Here is a 16,900-nt window from a genome sequence, read left to right as displayed (position 1 = left end):
TAAATGCATATGCATTCTTCATCTACCTTTAACAAGGTTGTATATCTGCTAGCACATCATCTAGTGGGTTTGATCTCCATCATGGTTTTTTCCCTAACTAAGTTTCTAAGCAACAAAGAAAATTTGGTGCTATATGTTATATTGTTATTTGTAATGCATTGTATTGTCTTTAAGTTTTAGATCTGATATATGTTGATTGGTTTAATGATTTAAATCTATCACAATCAATCCCCCCCACCCCCCCAAGTTGTGCTTTGTGCATAATTATTCCCAACACAATTTTGACAAATAGATCAAAATGATTGTTGACTTGTTTGGTTTATTGAGTCTTATCTTTTATTGATTTGTCATTGGTCATGTTCTTTTGTTACTCAAGGATATCATTGAGTGATGAGATTAGTTGGGATGATTCATGGTCTTTTATTTTTTGTTTTCTCTTCTGTTTGCAAGATCTTTTTCATAATTTTTTGGGGGTGTGCACATCATATGCTTTAAGTGTTGGATACAATTGATTAATTCTATGTTGTCTTTGATATTACACAAATTTCATAATCATTATCATTCAGTATAGGCCGAGCTCACTCAGATAATGAAGAAATTTCTCAGTGTCTACTGAGCATTCCTATGTTTGCCTAGCTCAGAAGGCAGTGTCTACCAAGTTCACTCAGGCGTCAAAGGAAAAGATGCAGAAAGTGAGTGTTAACCGAGCTCACTCGGTTAATGAAGGAAAGTTGGATGGAACTAGTGCTAATTGAGCTCACTTAGTTGCCAAAGGATTTTCGTGAGTTTGCAGTGTTAATCAAGCTTCTGTTGGTTAACAAAGGAAATCATTTTTGAGTTAGTTTCTATTGAGTTGGGTCGACTAACGAAGGATTTTCTTATTTAGGCATATTAAGCTTAATTGATTTATCTATTGATTCTAGCCGACTAAGGTGATGAATATTGATTATTCTAAGTTGTATTTGAGTTGACTTGATAAAGTGGAAGATATAAATATAAGGTCAAGTTGTGATTTCAAAGTGTGTAAGTAAGAAGATGTTATTGAAGATTTAATGATGAGAAGAGGAAGCAAATTTGAAGGATAAGTAGAATATCCTTGTGGAGCAGCAAAGTTATATTTGATCAAGAAGGATCAAGTATAGGCCAGAATAGAGATTTGTAATTAGCAAATCAATTGCATTGAAATCAAGTCATCTCATTGTTACTCTCTAACTATTGTAGCAATGATCTAAATCTCTTAATAGAGTTGGCTTAATAGCTATTTGCAAATCCTCTAACAAGGTGATGGTTCTATTGAATTGTCTAATGACCTCTAACAAGGTCACTCCTAACAGTGTGATTAAATCTTTTAATAGGGTCACACCTAACAGTGTGTTTTGTAACCTTTAACAGGGTTGGCTCCTAACATGGCTCACTTCAAAAGAGTGAAAAATAGTAACTAGTTGCAATTGGTGGTTTTTCCCAAATTGGGTTTCCATGTTAAATCCTGGTGTCATATGTATTCATGTTATTTTCTTTTATATGATTGCAACTCAATTAAAGTAATGGTAATCACATGTAACATCTAAAATTTTATATGTTAAGCATTTACTGAGCTAATTTAGTCATTATCAAGTTACAACATTTTATGTGTGTTTACCGAGCTTTAACAATATTCAATTTTTCAATTTGCATTTTTGTACTAACATCTAATGGATCTGGGATTTATTTTAGTAGTAACTAATTCACTCCTCCTCTCTTAGTTACTCCTCTTATATTTCTAACAATTTGTATCAAAGCTTTTGGTGCTTGCAGAGAAGGTTTCAAGGACCTAAGTTAAAGATTAGGATGTCTTATAAAAGAGAGATCCCCAAGCTAAATAAAAATAATTTTGCAACATGGAAAGGACTTATGAGGTTACATCTGGCTACCATTAGTGATTCAGGTTGCAAATATCTTGATGTTGTATACAAGACTCCCATTGGAACATTATCAGTTGAAGATATTGTTGAAAAGAAGAATCATAATATCATGATGATTGATATTGCATCTACTCTCAGTTATGCTGAATTTGATGAGGTAAAGGATTGTAAAACTGCTCATGCAATGTGGACCAAACTCAAAGATATCTATGGAGGATATGACAATGTAAGAAGAGCCAAAATAGAAAGTCTTAGAGGACAATTTGACCAAATGAAGATGAGAGAAGATGAAAACATTGCAAAATATGTTGAAAGGATCAAGGCCAGTGTAAGTGCAATCAAAGTATCTAGAGGAGACATTAAGGAGGAAATTTTTGTAAGTAAAGTGCTAAGAAATCTTCTTCCTATTTATGCAATTAGAATATTTTCTATTCAATAAATGAGATGTGATCCAAATAAAAAATTAGGCTTAGATGCTCTAGAGGAAGGCTGATAGCTTTTCAACTAAACAATTATGTTCCTGCTTCAAAGAATATTGAATTTGCATTTAAAGCTAAACTCTCACTCAAAGAAAAGGGTAAACAATCAAAGTCTAGCCAATCAAGAAGTGAAGAAGATGGAACATTAGAAGAAAGTTCAAACAATGATCTTGAAGTTGTTGAAGCCCTACTTGTAAGGAAGTATTGCAAAGGAAGAGGAAAGTACAAAGGTAAAGTTTCTCTGATAAATTTTTCTTGTGAAGAAGTTGGTCACATTGCTACTAGGTGTCCAAATAAGGAAATCAAAGATGAAAAGAAAATCAATAAGCATAAAGGCAAGAAGGACTCCAAGAACTTCAAGGACAAAGGTAAGAAATCTTGTTTTATAGCTAAAGATTCTGATAACAGTGAATATGAAATGGTATATATTGTTGTGAAAGATGAATCTAATGATGAAGGAGATAAGATGGCACCTATCTCTCATGTTAGCAAAAATGATATATGGATTATTAACAGTGACTGCTCACATCATGGTGACAAAGTAAAGTTTGAACACGTGGAATATTATGATGGAGGTAGTGTGAGATTTGGAAACAATGAACCTTGTAACATAAAAGGAAAAGGATGTATTTCATTGACTAAAGAACTTGTATGTGACAATGCTTATGGGGTTGAAGGACTAAAGCATAATCTACTGAGTGTGGCATATTTGAATAACATTGGATTCAAGGTAGAATTCATGAATGGATAGGCCAAAGTACTGGATGGAAAAGGAAATCTAGTTGGCTCTGGCAAGCAAACAAAATGTAATCTATTTTATCTTGATCTCAGTGATTGTTCATATTTTATTGCTCAAGTAGAAGAAAGTTGGTTATGACACACAAGGCTATGTCATGTGAACTTTGATAATCTGGTTAAGATAAGAAAACATAGAAGAGTAAGAGGTATTCCTAGTTTGAAGAAGCTTGACATGGGTCTATGCAAGAATTGTCAAATTTGTAAAATGGGAAAGACTAGCTTTAGAAGCAAAAATTATCAGTCAAAAGAAGTCTTGAAAATTGTTCATACAGATTTATGTGGACCTATTGGAATAGAAAGCTATAGTGGAGAAAAAATTTTCATTCTTTTTGTTGATGACTATTCTAGAATGATGACAGTAATGTATCTAAAAGAAAAATACGAAGCCTTTCAAAAATTCAAGTGGTATCTGGCAAGAGTGGAAAAAGAAACTGGAAAGAGGTTGAAATGCTTAAGGTCAGACAAAGGTGGTGAATTCATCTCCCATGAACTCAATAATTTCTGCATTGAAAGAGGAATTAAAAGACAAGTATTAGCCCTTGGTACACCATAGCAAAATGGTATAGCTAAAAGAAGAAAAAAATCTATCATGGATTGTGCAAGAACCCTAATGATTGAAAAGAAGGTTGCTCTCAAATATTGGAAGGAATCTATCAACATTGTAGTTCATACCTTGAATAGAGTTCAGTTGAAGAAAGATTCAAATAAAACACCTTATAGGTAATGGTATGGATACAAACCTAATGTAAGTTACTTGAAAGTATTTGGTAGCAAATGTTATATATTGAAAGAATCTAGAAAAGGAAAATTTGATGTAAAAGGTGATGAAGGCATATTTCTAGGATACTCCTACAGAAATAAAGCATATAGATGTTTGAATTTGTCTACTCACAAAATCATAGAAAGTGCACATGTTAGAATTGACAAGTTTGCAAAAAAGAGTGAAGAAGAAAGCAACAAGGAACCAGAAGATTACAGAAGATTTGTATACTATAAACTTGATACCCTACCAAATCTATCTGAGAGAAAAGAAGCTCCATCTCCCAAGTGCCCAAAAACTCCAACAGTTATTGAGTTGCAGATAGTGCAACCCAAGCTACAGCCTAAATGACCCAAGTCACAATCAGAGGCTACCGAGCTAGTTCAAATTGAGCCTGATGGACCTGAGTCACAGACATAAGAACTCGGGCTTGAAACTAAAATTCAAGATGAAGATGGTGGAACTCATTCATGGACCAAAGAGCCTGTGTTAGCAAGATATGTCAGAAGGCATCATGCACCTAATCAGGTCATTGGAGATAAATTAGATGGAACAATGACAAGAGGCAAACTAAAGGGTACATGTTTACTTGTTAAATTTGAACCTAGAAGTGTTAAGGATGCTCTTGAAAATGAAAGTTGGATTGAAGCAATGAATGAAGAGATAGAATAGATAGAAAACAACAAAATTTGGACTCTTGTTCCTAGACTCAAGGATAAAAATGTAATTGGTACAAAGTGGGTATTTAGAAATAAGCTGAATGAAGATGGAAAAGTTTCAAGAAACAAAACAAGATTGGTGTACAAAGGTTATTCTCAAGAAGAAGTTATTGACTATGGTGAGACTTTTGCTCATGTGGCAAGACCAAAAGGTGTTAGAACATTACTAGCATGTGCAACACATAGAGGATTTAAAGTATATCAAATGGATGTCAAATCTGCATTCTTGAATGGAATTCTTGATAAAGAAGTCTATATTGAACAACTAGAAGGTTTTGTAGATCCTAGAAGAAGAGACATGGTTTGCAAGTTACACAAAGCATTATATGGTCTCAAGCAAGCTCCTAGAGCTTGGTATGAAAGACTTCATAATTACTTGGTGCATATTGGTTTTCAAAGAACAAATGATAACAATAGTCTGTATGTCAAGGAAGGACCAGATAAGAAGATTGTGTTGGCAGAAATATTTGTTGTTGATATTCTATTTACAAAAAATGATGACTTATGCAAAGAATTTTTAGAAGAAATGAGTAAGGAATTTGAGATGTCCATGTTTGGTGAGATTAAAAAAATTGTTGGATTGCAGATATAGCAGAACAAAAATGGTATCTACATCACTCAATCTAAGTATATCAAGGAGAAACTGAAGAAATTTTGAATGGAAGATTCAAGACCAATTGGGACCCCTATTTCCACTGGACTTAAGCTCTCCAAAAATGATGATTCCAAAGAAGTAGATCAAACCACATACAAATGAATGATTGGAAAATTGCAATATGTAGTACACACAAAACTTGATATTGCTCTAGCAATTGGAATAGTGGTAAGATTCTCAACAAATCCCAAGAAATATCACATGATAGAAATCAAGAGAATCATGAGTTATTTGAAAGGCACTAAAGACTATGGTTTATGGTATAAACTTGGAGGCAATTTGGACTTGAAAGTATTTACTGATGCTGATTGGGCAGGAAGTCTTGATGACAAAAAAAGCACTAGTGGTGGAGCATTCTTTCTTGGTAAAAGACTAGTATCTTGGACAAGCAAGAAGCAAAATTGTACATCTCAATCCACAACAAAGGTAGAATATGTGGCAGCAACAGTCAGTTGTTCTAACATTGTTTGGTTCAAACAACTGTTGGAAGTAATGAAGGTAGAAATCAAAGATCCAGTAGTCATATATTGTGATAACACCAGTGTAATCAATATATCAAAGAATCCAGTAATGCATTCCAAAATAAAGCACATTGCTATAAAATATCACTTCTTAAGAGAATTAGTGTAGGATAAAGAAGTTAGATTGGAATATGTTAATACAAAGGAACAAATTGCAGACATATTCACCAAGCCATTACCTAAGGATGCATTTTTGTATCTAAGAGGTAAGCTAGGGGCCATTCCCCTATTTAAAATTCACTAAATAAAGTTTAGTGACTGCATCAACTAGAACCTGTTGAAGATCAATCAGTTGGTGCAGAATTAGCAAGGGCATATTGCAAATGAATTAGTACTTAAGGTATGGTATGTGTTGTCAAAAAGGGAGAAGTGTACTGTTATATCTATGAGAAATTTTTGGAACCAGAATAAAGTAAGGAACCAAAGAGGGAGAAGTTTTCCAAAGAAGTTTGTTGTAAGAGGGAGAATAAACTGAATGAACTTGGTAGCAGTTGTTGCAAACAAAATCTAGTGAAAGAAAGAGCTCATATTGACAGAGGGAGTTCTCAAGTCTAAATCCAAAATCTCATTGTGCTATGACATGTTGTGTTGCCATCAATTCCAAAGAGGGAGATTGTTGGATACAATTGATTAATTATGTGTTGTCTTTGATGTTACATGGGTAAGTGCAAGAAGTTGGGTCTCACTTTTGGGCAAAAAGTGGAAGTGTTTTTCCTATTTTTGAAATTTCTTGTCAATTGATGTCAAAATTTGAGGCATTTAGAGATTGAATATAAAAAAACTTTAGAAATGAATATGTAATTTATTTGTATACCCATATGATAGATTTTGTTTTTGGTATTGATCTTTAAAAACCACTTTTTCAAAATGCCTGTTTTAGGACCATACCACACTCATGTACGGACACCATAATTTGACACAAATAAATGATTTTTCATAAATCCTTTTAAAGGGAGTTACCTAATACACCTAAGATTGATGACAATATTTTTTTCTTAATTTTTTACTGAATAATTTTTTTTATTAATTATTAATTGGCTATAAAGGTAAATTTTAAAACCTCTAGTGTACGGACACCATATTTTGATCAAAATTTCACTTTTTAAATTTTATTTTATTTTTAACCTCAAAAGAATTGTATGTAGATTGATGACATATAAATTAATTTAATAAAAATTATAAAATAAAAAAAGTTATTAAAATTTTAGTGAACTTCACTATTTTACATTTAGGTACCACCTTTCATTAAAAAATAATGCAAAAATAGTAAATAAAATCATAGCACTATAAAATTTACATATTTGAAATCAGGTTTCATAAAAAAATTTGATCGAAAAGACCCTCTAAAAATTATGGCAAGTCGTAAATTTATTAGTTCAATGCCTTAGCCAAATCTTGAGAGGTCAAGGCATAGGCTTGGTCTCACCAAGCCTATCCTGAACCAAAATTTGAGGTAGGAGAAAAAATCTCGCCCAATGTTGTAAGAAACGGGTACCCGTTATTTAAATTCAAAAAATGGGTACCCGTTTTGAAAAAGTCAAATCGGCATACAAAATCCCCCCTAAAAAATAAAATTTTAAATTTTTAGAAAGGGGTACCCATTTTTTACTTTTCAAAAATGGGTACCCGTTTCTAAAAAATATAATTTTTTTATGTTTTAAAAAACAAGTACCTATTTTTTGAAAATTAAAAACGAGTACCCAATTTTTTTTAAAATGGGTGCCCATTTTTTAAATTTTGGATTGGGCACCCGAGCCTAAAACAGGTACCCATTTTTTAAAAACGAGTACTCGTTTCTAAAAGAGTACGATCTCAATCCACGGACCTTCGCGAAATTGAGACCCAACTCCTTGTTTTTACCCACACAAATGTCATAATCATTATCAGTCAATATAGGTCGAGCTCACTCGGACAATGAAGACAATTCTCAGTGTCTACCGAGCATTTCTATGTTTGCCTAGTTCATAAGGTAGTGTCTACCAAGTTCACTCGGGCATCAAAGGAAAAGATACAGAAAGTGATTGTTAATCGAGCTCACTCAGTTAATGAAGGAAAGTTGGATGGAACCAGTGCTAACCGAGCTCACTTGGTTGCCAAAGGATTTTTGCGAGTTTGCAGTGTTAACCAAGCTTCTGTTGGTTAACAAAGGAAATTGTTTCCGAGTTAGTTTCTACCACACTGGGTTGGATAACGAAGGATTTTCTTATTTTGATATATTAAGCTTAATTGATTTATCTATTGATTCTAGCCGACTAAGGTGATGAATATTGATTATTCTAAGTTGTATTTGAGCTGACTTGACAAAGTGGAAGATATAAGTATAAGGTCAAGTTGTGATTTCAAAGTGTGTAAGTATGAAGATGTAATTGAAGATTTAATGATGAGAAGAGGACGTGAATTGGAAGGATAAGCAGAATATCCTTGTGGAGCAGTAAAGCTATATTCGATTAAGAAGGATCAAGTACAAGCTAGAACAAAGATTTGTAATCAGCAAACCAATTGCATTGAAATCAGGTCATCTCATTATTACTCTCTAACCATTGTAGCAGTGATCTAAATCTCCTAACAGAGTTGGCTTAATAGCTATTTGCAAACCCTCTAACAAGGTGGCAGTTCTATTGAATTGTCTAAAAACTTCTAACAAGGCCACTCCTAATAGGGTGATTAAATACTTTAATAGGCTCACACCTAATAGTGTGTTTTGTAACCTTTAATAGAGTTGGCTCCTAACGGAGCTAACTTCAGAAGAGTGAAAAATAGCAACTAGTTGAAATTGGTGGTTTTCCCAAAATTGGGTTTCCACGTTAAATCCTGGTGTCATATGTGTTCATGTTATTTTCTTTTATATGATTGCAACTTAGTTAAAGTAATGGTAATCAAAAACAACATCTAAAATTTTATATGTTAAGCATTTACCGAGCTAATTCAATCATTACCAAGCTACAACATTTTATGTGTGTTTACTGAGCTTTAGTAGCATTCAGTTTTTCAGTTTGCATTTTTGTACTAACATCTAAGGGATCTAGGATTTATTTTAGTAGTAACTGATTCACCCCTCCCCTCTCAGTTACTCCTCTTATGTTTCCAACATTAAGATGGATGGAAACATTACTTGTATGTAATGTATGTGTTTTATGCAAAAGTATCACGTTGTCACTGTGACTTTCTATGTTATGGTGTGAGGCATCTATTTCTCTATATTAAATAAAGCTCTTATGATAAAAGTGCATTTCATCATTACTAACTCTTCTCTATCAAAATTCTACTTTTTAGTCGCATTTCTTCTGTCAATACTAGCGATCATTTTCTTTTCAAAAAATTATCCTCCTCTTAATTTTTGCTCAATTTTTTGAGGGGGCATCATGCCTCCATTATATCGATCCACCAGGACATGATCCTTTATTTTTCTTTGAACCAATGCTTATAATCGCATTGCCTTAAAGAGGGGCAAAATGTAGATGCTAAAAAATAGTACATGTTTATGAGTCCCCTTTTTAATAGTCCTCTATATTGTATGTTTGATCTTCATCATTCATCAATAATGTGACATTCTTCTATTAATTAAATAATGAAAACTAATAAATTAATTACTAATGTTCATCCTTAATTTGTATCATTTCCTATTCAATTTAATGATCATGTCAATTAATTCATCCTTTTAGGATTAGATAACCATTAATCTATACTCTATTCCTAAGTCCTAAGCTTTAAAAATAATATTTATTTATTTATCCCTTTTCCCTAGCTCTCACAATTAATTAATTTAATTGACTGAATTTCAAATTATAAGAATTAAATATTTTGATAATTCCTAATTAAGAAACATGAGTGAAATTATATTTAAATAATAATTTATCCATTGATTTCCCTTTTCTAACTTCTACTTTCCTCTTTAACACTTGTCATGTTGTCATAATTTATAGCAATTTTCTTTTACCTATTGTCACAATTTGTCATCCTTTGGGACAAATTGTCCCTTCATGCTTCTTACTAATTTTCTAATTTGATCTCTTTGTAATTTTTTGTAATGTGTAATAAAATGACACTTTTCTAATTTCAACTCTTCAATTAGGATATCTTCTCAATTGTGCTCCAATTCACTAATTTAAAAATTTGGCCTTCAATTCCTATATATTGAAATCATTTTCTCTTCATTTCCTAACCAATATTCTCGTAACTATCAACTTGCTTTCATGATTGAGTGAAAATTATCATACGAGCCAACTTGCTTTCGTGATTGAGTGAAATTTTTCATAGGAGCTACTTATCATAACCAAATTGAAGGGAGTTTGTTTGTTAAATTTGGACAATACTTTGTGTTTTCTCTTTCTTGGCTTTAATCTTAAAATAAGACTTACTTTATGTGCATTAATAAATTTAACGGTTACCTTAACATGCATGTCTCTCCTTCTTCCTCTCTTACACATACAATTGAAGTTTTGTTTCCAGTAGGATGTTTTTGTAATATGTTGTATGTTTCCCACCATAGGCATTATTTTGAGTATGAATGTAAAATAATTAATTGTTGTAAGCAAAACTTTCAAATTGATGCAAAATTTTGTTTTAGTACTTTGAATCTCTCTTTTAATCCTTTCCATTGATTTTAAGATGCAAGAAATGCATAGATAGACAAGACAAAGGTAGTTCTTTTACTTGGTCAGACTCATGTTGCAACATATAAACAAAAACCACAATTTAGAATGATAATCCCATATTGAACCTAAAAACAAACCCCTACCCAAATCATATCAGACAAGCGAATAGGGCATTTAAAACTAGTACCTATACGGTGTTAATAGAATTGAAATATTAGAGGAAAGAATTAATAAAGTTGCAATTTGTTGTGCCAAGGAGAAGCGAATATTCATTTGTTTATTAAATAAAGGATTTCAATGTTTTCCCCTTAGGAAGAGGGCCCTTTTGAATTAGGGAGAGGACCTTTTTTGAATTAGGGAGACGACCTCGTAATTGTCTAGGCTAATTTGAGGTATTGAGAAGAGAAAGTTTTTCTGCTCATGTAGAGTGTGAGGTGATCTAAAAGTGTCATTTTAAAATGTTCACCTGGAACCCATTATGTTCACCCCCCAATAACCACTCAACAAAAAAACTATGTTACCAAAAACACGTTTCCCCATTGCCTACGCCCATTTCTGCAATGCAAAATGTTACCTACGACTTTACGCAATGTCTGGCAGAACAAGAAGACAACCATTGGTTAGTTACAATAGAAAACCATTGATTAATTGCTGACACTCACAAAATTTGTATATGATCAGCCTCCATTTATGCATTGTTTGTCTCCTTAAAACATAGTTTAAAGCTCACTAACTTTACCCCTCTCTCACTCATTACGATGAGTTTTTGGATACATATTAAGTAATTGTTTTAGCTATTTTTAAAATAGTTTGTATTTTATATATATATATAATTAAACATTGATATATATTTTTAATTATTATAAATTATAAATTATAGTTTTAAAATATATTTTAAATGTAATATTAAGTATATTTCATTTTTATGTTAACATTAAAATTTTAAATATAAATTAATTTGTAGTTTTATTTTGAAAATGTCATTAACTATGAAAAAAAGTAGTACTTTTGTACAAGTGGACTAATCAGCAATGGAAAAAACTTTAAAATGATTAACTATTAGTACATGTGTGATCAACTTCAACTACATTGTATTGGGACTTTTTATGAGTGGTAATTGGAAGGGATCTATAATAGTACACATAAGGAGCATGGACTGCTACATAGCTGAAGCATTGCCAATAAAAAATCTCTATGGTCTTTAATCCAGAAGAAAAATTTGCAAAATTATTATGAACTCGATACATTATGAAGGGGATACAATAGAAATATCCATTTGAGTGCAAATCTCTTTCTTCCCTTGTACTTTCATTGTTAGCAATTCAACATTCAGCTTTTTAATATTACCAATTTTTGACAATCAATTTGAAAAATATAGAAATTTGCTTCTAAAGTCAATTATACATATTTTTTAACATCAACATTTTAAATCATTCTTTATAAGCCATCATGGAAATGAGTATGCAACAATAGAGGCAACTGTTTGACAATTACCATTCATCAATGACTCTAATACCATTCAAATTAAACATAATCTGTGTATTTTTATTTATTTTTGCTGAGAGTTCAATCTTTATTCTTTCAGAGGCAAAGAATTGCGAGTAGAACAAAAAAAAAGTTCAGCGCCAGAGTGAGATTACAAAAAGATACAAACTGACTGTTTGACAATTACTATTCATCAGTGACTCTAATACCATTCAAATTAAACATAATCTGTGTATTTTTTTGTTTGCTGAGAGTTCAATCTTTATTCTGTCAGAGGCATAGAATTGCGAGTAGAACGCAAAAAAAAAAAAAAAAATAGTTCAGCGCCAGAGTGATTACAAAAAGATTCAAAGATTGAGGTCCTCACATAAGTATCATTCGTTTGCATTGTTTGGATCAATTTTGGCATTTATGTAGTTCCCCTAAATAAAACTATCTTGCGAATAGTAACAAAGACCAAGATACCCAAATTCCAATTTAGAATTCTTAATATAAACCTGAAACATCGAGCCGTGGTTGTATGAACATACCCCTAATCGAACATTTAGAGAACTGCGACCCAACAGAAGAGCACCCAGGAATCCATCTCCAAGATGTTTTGTTACTATGAGAGGAGAGCTCACACACTAACATCTGAGATTGAGAATCCTTGAAAAAATACAAGAAATCTCCACATCCAGCAAACTTGTAATCAAAATCCGCATTCCCACCCAAAAACCAGCTGAAGAACTCACCGGGCATTGATTCAATCTCTACCCACCCATCCTCCATGTTCAGCTCCCAAACCTTCAAGCATTTACAGTCCCTGGGAGAACCCACTCCTCCAACAAGAGTAAGTCTCTCCCTTCTCTGAACAAGGAAGGAGCACAACAAATATGGTGCCCTAGGCACCATAACCTCACTCCAAACCCCATTTACAAAGTCAAAGGCAATAATACTATAAGGCCTAGCTGAGGTGAGGCAGTAGATAGTCCCATTGCAATAAACCGTGTCATTGGGCGTCCATAGAGCCAACCTCACAGCATATTCACAAGGGACCTGCCCAACCACATTCCATGAATCTGCCATTGAATCATACAATTCTATGGATGGCTCATACCCATTTGCATCTTGTGATCTTCCACCCGCTACAATGACTTGAAATCCACCGCCATTGTTGTCATCAGGATTCAATCCTCTTTCAATCAAAGAGATAAGACCGCTTGATCTTGGCTTGTGCAATGGCGGAAGGTTTCTCCATTGCTTTGAGATTGGATTGCATACTGCAAAATGTTGGAAACCCCCAATTGAACTCCCCTTCACAAGGAGGAAACCCCCATTTGCCGCCACTGGGATTCTCAATGACTTGGGCAGAAAAAGTAGTGGAATGGAGTACCACTTATTCAAGATAGGATTATAAGCGGAGCAGCAGCCCCTGCAGTTGTATGTAGACAATGCAAATAGCCAGGGGGGTCCCTGAGACCCACAAGATTTTCTCCATACTTTTATGAAGGATTTGGAGGTTATGTACATCTCCCAATCTCTGCAGACAGAACTACTTCTTATCACATTATCAACAGTTGTTCTTGATAAAATGTGTCCTAGTAAGTCCTTCGGTAGATCTGTTAAGAAGCAGTCATTCTGAGAATAACCCACTTCTTGTTCTTCTGTGTTGGTTTGCAAACATTTGCATTTGCAGCTCAACTGTTGCGGTCTCATTTCAGATATATTGGTTTTTGATGATGCAGGGAGCTAATTATTGATAGATTCATCTGCAATTTTGTATTCTATCAAGGAAAAGATTAGACTGCTGGTTGCACGGATCAGAACTGAGGTCCAAATCATCTTAGATGTGAGATGGGCAGATGGACGGTTCTTTGAAGAGTGGCAGGAAATAGTTTGTCTTTTCTACCATAAGGATGTGGTGGAAATTGAATGCCAAAAATATAAAGATATTTGTACGTAATATGATTAGTCTGAAGATTTCAGACTTCACAAAATTATAAAACTTTATTAGAACTTTTTTTTATCAGATCTATAATAGATAAAAATAATTTCAAATTGTAATACCTGCTATTCTAATGTCTCCACTACCCGCCCTGCAGTCTATTTTGGAGTAGGCTGGGCGAAAGTAGTCCCTCCTGAAGCGGGCACAGACGTCTGTAGTACAATCACACCATTCAAATTTGAGATAGTCTTGAATCCTATAGCACGACAATCTGGATCATTGTGATGTGAATATCAGGATTTAATTGTGTGATTTTGAGTCAAACTCGATGACCCATGTTTCATGAGTAGTGATTCAACATGAATCCATCTCTCATGAGAATAAATGGAACACTTAGCACTCATTGGATCTAGGTGATGCTCACAGGGGTGAAGCACCGGGACTTCCCGGGAGGTCACCCATCCCAGTACTACTCTAGCCTGAGCGCGCTTAACTACGGAGTTTCCTCCACAGTTAAACCCAAAGCTTGCAACCCCATTTGCAAAACTTTCACCAAGTGTTGTGCGTTATGAACCATTCATTAGAAAGCCCCTTAAGCTCATCAAATGAGCGCGCTTAACTACGGAGTTTCCTCCACAGTTAAACCCAAAGCTTGCAACCCCATTTGCAAAACCTTCACCAAGTGTTGTGCCTTATGAACCATTCATTAGAAAGCCCCTTAAGCTCATCACTCAGGCTGGAGTAGTACTGGGATGGGTGACCTCCCGGGAAGTCCCGGTGCTTCACCCCTGTGAGCATCACCTAGATCCAATGAGTGCTAAATGTTCCATTTATTCTCATGAGAGATGGATTCATGTTGAATCACTACTCATGAAACATGGGTCATCGAGTTTGACTCAAAATCACACAGTTAAATCCTGATATTCACATCACAATTTGACTAGCTGTGGAAATCATCTCCTACTTATCAATCTGGATCATATCATTTGAGATGTGAAATTGGCAATGGAAAGTCTCTAAAGAAGAGTGGGAAGACAGAATTTGTAAGTTTTGCAACGAGGGAGTGGTGGAAACGGAATGGCATTATATCAAAGATTGTACCCATTCGAGAATATCCGCAACCAATACAAAGACAGTTTACGAATAAACATCATAAAAGAACTTCTTGAGCGGCCAAGACTTCACAAGGAGACCATTTTACTTATGCAGATTCACAACAAAAGAGACAGCTTAGAGAAATTTCTGCAAAAGATATTCTTTTGATCCCAAGTTAAAGAAAATTTAGAAAAGTTCAAAATATTTTAATGAAATGGAACACTGAACCCCTGAAGGGATTGTCTAATGCCGAGTGATTTGATTAATGATTTCAGTGGTCCAAATTGTACGATAATGATGCTGATCTCATATTCTTTCCATCCTATGTCATGTTTCTGTACTTAAAAAATCTAAACATGGCTGATTGTTCCATTAATATGAAATTAGATGGATTCTTGTCCTTCATCATTTTCAGAGGTGTCAGACAAAGGACCACATTGTAAGCGGCTCTTGGAAAAGCGAAGGGTTGCAACAAATCGCGAGAGGCATTGGCCTTCAATTAAAGGTTTTTTGAACAAGGGGCGTCACCATATTTATTGTTTTTTTAATTAGGAACAAACGTTTGTTAGTTCCTAGCTTATGTAAGGCAGCGAACTAATGTTCCTCTTTGATCTCTCCTATTAATTTTTTTTATGCAAAATATAATGTTGGAAGCTAAGGTTTTTGACAGAATATTTTTTAATTCATTTACATTATTTTAATTTTTAAATTTTAATTGGCTCAACACTAATTTTTTGGGCAAAAACTGAGTTTTTAAAAATTGAAAAATGCACAATCAGAATGTAATAAATGTTTGGTAGGAAGTTCTGGCACGGTAGAAATGATTCAATTTGCTTGAATCACTGTTCTATCTCATGTCTCGATGATTTTGGAATCATATTTTAAAGTTAATATATTATGAAAAATACATAAAGCAAACATGGCACACACGTTTGTAAATTGGTATTAGGGTCATGTAACGCATGAAAAAAAAACATTTAATAATTTAGTAGAAAGAATAAAAATTAATGTGATAATGATAGTTTTTGTGGTAGAACCTTTTAAAAAGAATTATGACTTCAAATTTGGGAATAATTTTTTTCATTTTTTTAATTTTTTAATTGTTAATTTATATTACTAACATTCAATATAATTTAATATATGTAAGAAAATCAATAAAGTATAATGATATTTATAGTTGGCTCTTATGATTGAGGCATTTAATACTATTGTGCTTTGCAATGAAATATTTAATTTTGTATAATAGCAATTTTTTAAAAATACAATTAAAACTATTTTTAATTGAATTTGTATATTCATTTATTGTTTTGATTTTTTACATTTATTATTTTATTCACTTTAAAAAATCAATTTGTCAAGTTACAAATGATATGCTTTTAGATTTATTTATTTTAATGTTTGAAAGTTAAAATCACATTCAAAGAGCTATTAAGTAAAAAAATATAATTAGTTATGTAAATTAGATTTTATTACTTTTTAAAATAATTTTGCTTTACTTTCTAAGTTGTCTCCTTTCTTTAAAAAAATAACAATAATATGTTTATTTTTTAACATTTTTCATTTCTCTAAAATTTTATTTATGTAACTAGTAATTTATATACCTTTAGTAACTATGATTGAACTATTGAATCAATTTATCAATTTATCTTTCCTTTTTGACCAAAGGCAGGGACTCAAGCTCCATAGAGCTCTTGTTTTGAATTGGCTTGCCATAAGCACTCTCTTTAGATAAGCCAGATTTCACCATAAGTTTATCAATGTGAAGCCGGTGAACACGGATAGATTTTAGTGAAGGAACAATATGTGTTAAATTTGTGGGATGGGCATGAAGGTTCTAAAGGTAGCGGATAGATGTTTCTAGACAATAACCATTCAAAATTTAGTTATAAGCAATTTTATTTTTTGAATATAAAGTTAAATTGTTAAAAAGTTAAGGGTATTATTCCGAAGTTATCTTAATTTTGC

At 33.0% G+C, this 16,900-nt stretch overlaps 1 protein-coding gene across 1 annotated transcript; it reads right to left on the bottom strand.

The window, feature by feature from the left end:
• Nucleotides 1–12,245: 12,245 nt before the first annotated feature.
• Nucleotides 12,246–13,757, bottom strand: LOC149538427 (F-box/kelch-repeat protein At5g15710-like). The gene has a single exon (XM_089799755.1). It carries the CDS (start codon nucleotides 13,609–13,611, stop codon nucleotides 12,400–12,402), a length of 1,212 nt encoding a protein of 403 aa, XP_089655881.1. The 5' UTR covers nucleotides 13,612–13,757; the 3' UTR covers nucleotides 12,246–12,399.
• Nucleotides 13,758–16,900: the final 3,143 nt, after the last annotated feature.

The sequence above is a fragment of the Cupressus sempervirens genome, chromosome 9, assembly GCF_028749045.1.
Source record: "Cupressus sempervirens isolate cs-2001-9-10 chromosome 9, ASM2874904v1, whole genome shotgun sequence".
In the NCBI taxonomy this organism is placed as follows: Eukaryota; Viridiplantae; Streptophyta; class Pinopsida; order Cupressales; family Cupressaceae; genus Cupressus; species Cupressus sempervirens.
The sequence above is the reverse complement of the archived record's forward strand: the minus strand, read 5'-3'. Positions and strand labels throughout refer to the sequence as shown.